General features: G+C 40.0%; 1 protein-coding gene across 1 annotated transcript in view; it reads right to left on the bottom strand.

Annotated features, from left to right (window-relative positions):
• Positions 1-727: 727 nt before the first annotated feature.
• GDPD4 (PLC-like phosphodiesterases superfamily protein) overlaps positions 728-6,000 on the bottom strand; it is a 62,945-nt gene continuing 57,672 nt past the window's right edge. The window contains exons 8-9 of the mRNA XM_010254089.3: positions 1,489-1,616; positions 728-1,410 (exon numbers count right to left, since the gene is read on the bottom strand). Of these exons, the coding sequence (XP_010252391.1) occupies positions 1,245-1,410; positions 1,489-1,616 (294 nt within the window). The 3' untranslated portion in view covers positions 728-1,244. The remainder of the gene's footprint in view (positions 1,411-1,488; positions 1,617-6,000) is intronic.

The following is a 6,000-nucleotide window of genomic DNA, read 5'->3' as shown; positions in this document are numbered from 1 at the left end:
ATATAGGTTGATACGTTAATAGGACGTGCGACGTATCGGCCTATGTTGGTGCTTTTTTCATGTTTTATTTATTATTTTTTTTCAAAATTGGTTCAGAGGAATCAGTTTAAGTCCCGACTACCCTCTGAACCATGACCTGACCTGATACACCCCCTGTAGGGGCATATCGGGAAGGCCCTAATACGATACGTATCGGCCAAAAATATCTCTCCATGAAATAAAGCACATAAGTATAAAGATATTCCCAATGCAAGGCTGTAAAGGCTGTTCAAAACAGTCATTGCACTGACCAAAGCCGAACTTCTTTTTTACTTTAACTTAACAAATGTGCCACACTAATACTGTCTCCAAACAATCATCATGATTCATGACTAAGGAAGCAGGAATATAGGATCATCACAACTCTATGAACTTCAGCTTCCAAATAATCCATGGTTCTCAGCTGCTTGTGCTTGATAAAAGAAAGTTGCATGAGAACCATTGGATCACTGGTTCTTAATTGGATAGTTGATAAAAAAATTGCTTTTCTTTATCAATTTTTAAGAGATTTTGGCATTTGGATGGTTAATAAAGAAAATTAGATGACACTCGAAAGGCATTTGCGTCCTTTCATATGCTACTTAATGGCGGTTAATGGTTTTGTTCTAAATTTGTATGTTTTGGGAGTTTAGGTACTGCATTGACACGTTTTGAAATTTAGGGACCAAAGTGAGATTAAGCACAAAAGTACAGGGTACCAATCTGCAATTTCCCTTTTATTATAGGTATATGGATATAATATAGCTACAGATGTCACAATTAGAAACACAATGTTCCCATAAACAATATAGCTACAATTAACAGCAATTGACACTGCCAAGAATAAAATTCCCCCTAAACAAAGTAAGCAAAATCTATTACATGCACCATGCAACAAAAGATGTGACTAGTTGAACGTAATAATAAGTATACTTTGTTAAACGCAAAAGTATACTTTAACGTGGATTAATGAAAAATAGTCTGCGATTAGTTGGGATTTGGGTGTAACGTGCAGCCAATGTTAGTGAATGCACCATAGTTGAACTCAAAGTATTGCCTATATCCCAAGCAACATACTGCCAGAGGAAGAAGACACTTCAGGATGTTATGCATGTGCTCATAAAAGCATTTAGCCTCTGGGCATTTTCCTTGCAGCCATAACATATTGCTTGTGCAAGAATTTTCATTCTAAATCAGGAAATTGTTTTAGACCAAAATGAATTTTGTCATGGAATAGAGAAACCTTCCTCAAGGCATTCTGTTCTAATTTGCTGCATAAGGTGCTGAAGAAGACTAGGATGGCTTGTAACAATGGCATCTACATGCTCATACAGCATTTTACTCATGGAATCTTCATCATCGACAGTCCAAGCATATACCTTCTTGTTTCTCCTGAAATGCATTCTGTCAAGGACGGAATTGAGGAAAAACAAGTCCATGCACAAAAAAAATTCTAGTATGAGTTCATACCCGTGCAGTATTCTCATTAGTTTAGAATCAACCAAATGGTGGTAAATGCCAACAACCTTCGCATCTCTCATCCTCAATAAGTTGGTTCGAGCACCAGTTGAAGGGTCCTTCATGACTATGTAACCTACCTGTAACAGCAGAAGATATTACTGAAATGCGGCAATAACATAGTCAAAGACAGTTACTGAACTTGAGCATCCCAACACTTTTTCTAGTGGAAATAATGGTCGAGCATGAGTCTTGTGACCATGTTGTGAGGTGTTTATTTGGACTTTGTTTTTTTTTTTTTTTTTGGGGGATCTATCAGTCTTTACTTTTCATAATTGGGGGTACATTATAATTGTAAATCATACAAATACCCTAGTACATATCCTAATAGAATGAGGGGCGGCAGATTTGATTGAGACCTTTCAACATTTCCTCTTCCTTGTCCTTTTCATCTTTCTCCTTTTCTATTCCCTCCTATTTTGGGATAATTACTTATATATACCTAGGTGTTTGAGGAAACTACTTATATATACCTTGTAATTTCAAAACCTACTTATATGTACCTTTTAAGATGGCCACATTTAAGAAACGCTTATGGTCGTTTCATTTGCCAATTATTTTTTTAAATTCCAAGTTTACCCCTTTGATATTGTTCTCTGTTTCAAACTGGATTTCCCTGACGGAGAGACAAAAAGAGACTGAAACTGAGATCCAATCAAATCAAAATCAATTGAATTGAGAAACCCTAAGATGCGATTTCATTGAGCTCTTGTAAATGGATCTTTGAGTTGGGATAGAAAGCCTAGCAATGGCATTGAAGAAAGTGACCGAGCTTCAGAGCATCAATCCACACATTTGGAAGGTGTTTTCTGGAAGCTCCATCAAGATCCCCACTGTCAGTTCTACAATTTCCTACTTCCCCCAAGGCCACACCTGTTAGACAGTTTTGTATGCCCTTAGCTTCAATTTGAATTGATGTACTTTTGATATTTAGTGTAAATAAATAAAGTGCATGTTTGATTCATATTGTTTAATTCTGTGTAAGACCCTAAAACTGGACACTCATTGAGGCTCGTGTTAGTTTTGAATGTTCACAACCATTGGATAAGTCTGGGGAGATTTATCCTGCCAAGGCTGATATTGGTGTGCCACTAAGTGTTGGGATAGCCTGTCTCGGCCACCAAGGTAAGACCCAAGGCACATGTAGTATGGAATTATTCGAATCCTTGAACCGGACCAGATTTTCAGTATTGCCCTGGACCTTGGAGACAGATGGGCCAAACTGGAAAGTTACACCTGACCCCTAGACTCGATTGTGACACTTCACTATGTGTTGGATTGGGCTGTCTTCGATATGCCAATCAATGAGATCCTTAGCGAGGATCAAAACCTGGGTATGTTGGGACAGTCTGAGAATTCATCTGAGTGGGTGATCATAATGACAAGATCAGCCCCTTTGTCGGACAAAGGTAATGATCGGGAAAGCACTCTCTCTGATGGAAACTAAACTGCCGGCAGTTGATTTCAATCGTTGGAATTTTGTTTTGCAAAATTAATATATATATATATATATATATATATATATTTGTACAGTTTCAAAATGTTTGCAAATGGTTTTAATTCCCGGGATCCATGTGAGTAGAGAGTGCGGCACTGTTCCTTGCAGCCGAGGGAGAGGTCCTCTCTTGTCGGGCAGTGCTTGATCATTAAGGGCTGAGAGGTTAAGTGTAAAACCATTTAGGATAGTACCTGATGGGCTAATCTTGCACTTGCCCACAGTGCCTGGGTTTTTATAAGATGGCTTGGCCCAGGGACAACTTAATGTAAGTGTTGGGCCCATAGGGTCCATGTGATGGGCTCAGGGGTTTACTGAGCTTTTCAGTGAATTCGGTTGGGCCTTGTAATAAAGGCTGGGCCGAACCCATGTGGCTAGTGTGTAGATCAATGCTTGGGTCCCACGCCATACAAAGAAACCTAATTGGGCAGTAGATTGGAAACTAGTTAAGCACGGAACACTTAATGGGCCAAAAGCCCATTTCGAGATGGGCTGATTTGATCACCCATTTATGGGGCGAATTTGGGATTGAAGTTAGCAAAAGGATTGGGCCTTTAACCTTATCCACTCTGGGAGACCAAATTCAAATTAGATTTGAATCTGGTAACCACCTAATAAGATTAGGAGTAAACTAACATAATCTGCAGATAGGATTAAGATCATCCCCTATCCAAATACTGATTTGGATTGGGATAACTCCTAATTAGGAGGTTTCTTAATCAAGAAGAAAAGAGGAGAAACCCTAAGAGAAAAAAATCAGATTTTGAACCTAGGATTTTGTGCAAGAAGTCATCCTGCGAATTGAGATTAGATCTCATACACATTATAGAGAGAAGAGAAGCAATTCAGCCATCTTCGTCTCAGGAGTTCTCCTCCAGCCACCGCCATTCTTTCTTACAAGATTCGATCTTTAAAGAAGAAAGAAATCAAGAAATTGGTTCTTGACATCAGTTTTGCAGAAAAGACTGAAAAGATTTGGTGCTCAGAGTTTCCAGTGGATTCTTGCGAAGGATTCAGTGTGTAGGACGCACCCTGCTGGTTCCGTTCCACATACAACTGTGTCATCTTCAGTAGGAGCGGATCTTGGTGTCCTCTTTGGGCGTGAACACCAACTTTGGGAGATACTACTTCTCTGGATCAGGTATAATTCCTCCCATCCCTTTTGGTTCAGATCTGGTTCGATTATGGTTCAAGTAGGATCCTTGAATGTTGTATTCTTAAATTAGGGAATATGATTCCCAGTTGGAAGAAGGTAGGAAAATTTTGAAATTTGCCCACCCATTCCGCAACCTTCATGGCGTCCATTAGATGGATCCTACCATTCTTTCAGTGGTATCAGAGCCACAAGTTCGAATCTTGAACCAAAAGAAAATTAGATCTGAATCTGCGTAGGTGGACAGAAGTTGTTCTGCCAAGTTTTGCGCAGATTGTTTTCTTTATTTCAAGAAACTATTTCTTGTTAAGGGCAATTGATCTGAAATTAATTTTTGTTAAATCCAAAATTTATCTATTTTGATTTAATGCACTGTTCGAACCTGGAGATCGTAGTGCAGACTTGGCGCAGATGGTCTGCGCACCCTTTTTCCTTTTTATTTATTTATTTATTTCATTCAATTCAGTCTGTAAATAAATTTTTTTTTATTAATAGAAATGAAAGTCAGTGGGAGCCACTCTGGTTTGACCTAAATTAGAAATAGGGCGTAATTTTGTTCCCTCCAGCAAATATGAGTGCATGTGATAGGGAGATCCATATGATGGACTCTCTAAAGGCCTTCCGTCATTAGCACAATGATGGGTCCTTCAGTAGTGAGGAAACGCACCATAAAATTGGGCTATCCATTTGTTGTTGGGTCTGTCAAAGTGTTTCATAAGATGATAGGGGCGTCATAGACCAATGTGGGAGAGGCTTCACCAGAAAATGGGAATTGTCTCACGGTACCTTGGCGTAACCTGAATATGATGGGTGAGCACTCACTGGATAGAAAGGTTTACATGAAAATGGCTCTAAACCTTGTCTGACAGAGGCCAAAGGGAAACTCATAGGATGAGTGGATATGATCCGTCACAGAAAGGTGGTAGGGTTATGTAGCTGAAACAATTGGCCTCACGCACCCTATGTGATTTCCCACATTTCCAGAGACATTTCATCACCTCCGTCACTGAGATAGGAGGGAAATCTCTGAGATGAACAAATGAGAATGGAACATAGATTAAAAACCATATCTATGTAGGTAACATGAATCAAACTAAGGTTGTGGACTTACGTCTTTGTTGTTTTATCAGAAAATGGCAAACAGTCAATTCGCAAAGCTCCTAGACGATAACAAGCTTAAGGGCCCAAACTATGCCGACTGGTACAGAAATCTTATGCTGGTCCTAACTTCCGAAAAGTTAGATAAGGTGATGAAAAATCATGCCTCGGAGCGTCCGGGTGATAGGGCTTCTGAGGCCCATAGGAGGGACTACCAGGATTGGGAGGATAAGAACTCCCTAGCCCGCTACTATGTCATTGCCTCACTAGACAACTCAATACAGAGGCAGTTCGATCAGATCGAACTAGCCAAGGACATATTGGACAGTCTAAAGACAATGTATGAAGAGCAGAACCGTTCTACTCGACAGAAGGTCTTGAAACTGTTCATGACCGCGCAGATGTCCAAAGGGCAGAAAGTTCATGGCCATTGTCTTCGGATGATGGGCTACATTAACGAAATCGAAGCCCTTGGATCCGGGCTAGATCTTGGCACACAAGTAGATGCCATCCTGAATTCTTTGCCCTCTTCCTTCAATGCATTCACAATGAACTACAACATGAATAAGCTGAATGTCAGCGTCCAGCAAATTAGCAATATGTTGCAGAGGACCGAGGATCTACTCAAGAAGGATGAGCCTGTGGTTATGCTTGCTGAAACTAACAAGTCGGGCAAGAAAAAGAGAAAGGCAAAGAAGCCCCAGAAGAAAGCTTCCAA

This window comes from Nelumbo nucifera, chromosome 5, assembly GCF_055504915.1.
Source record: "Nelumbo nucifera cultivar China Antique chromosome 5, China Antique-T2T, whole genome shotgun sequence".
Lineage (NCBI taxonomy): Eukaryota > Viridiplantae > Streptophyta > Magnoliopsida > Proteales > Nelumbonaceae > Nelumbo > Nelumbo nucifera.
This window is presented reverse-complemented; position numbering and strand designations above follow the sequence as displayed.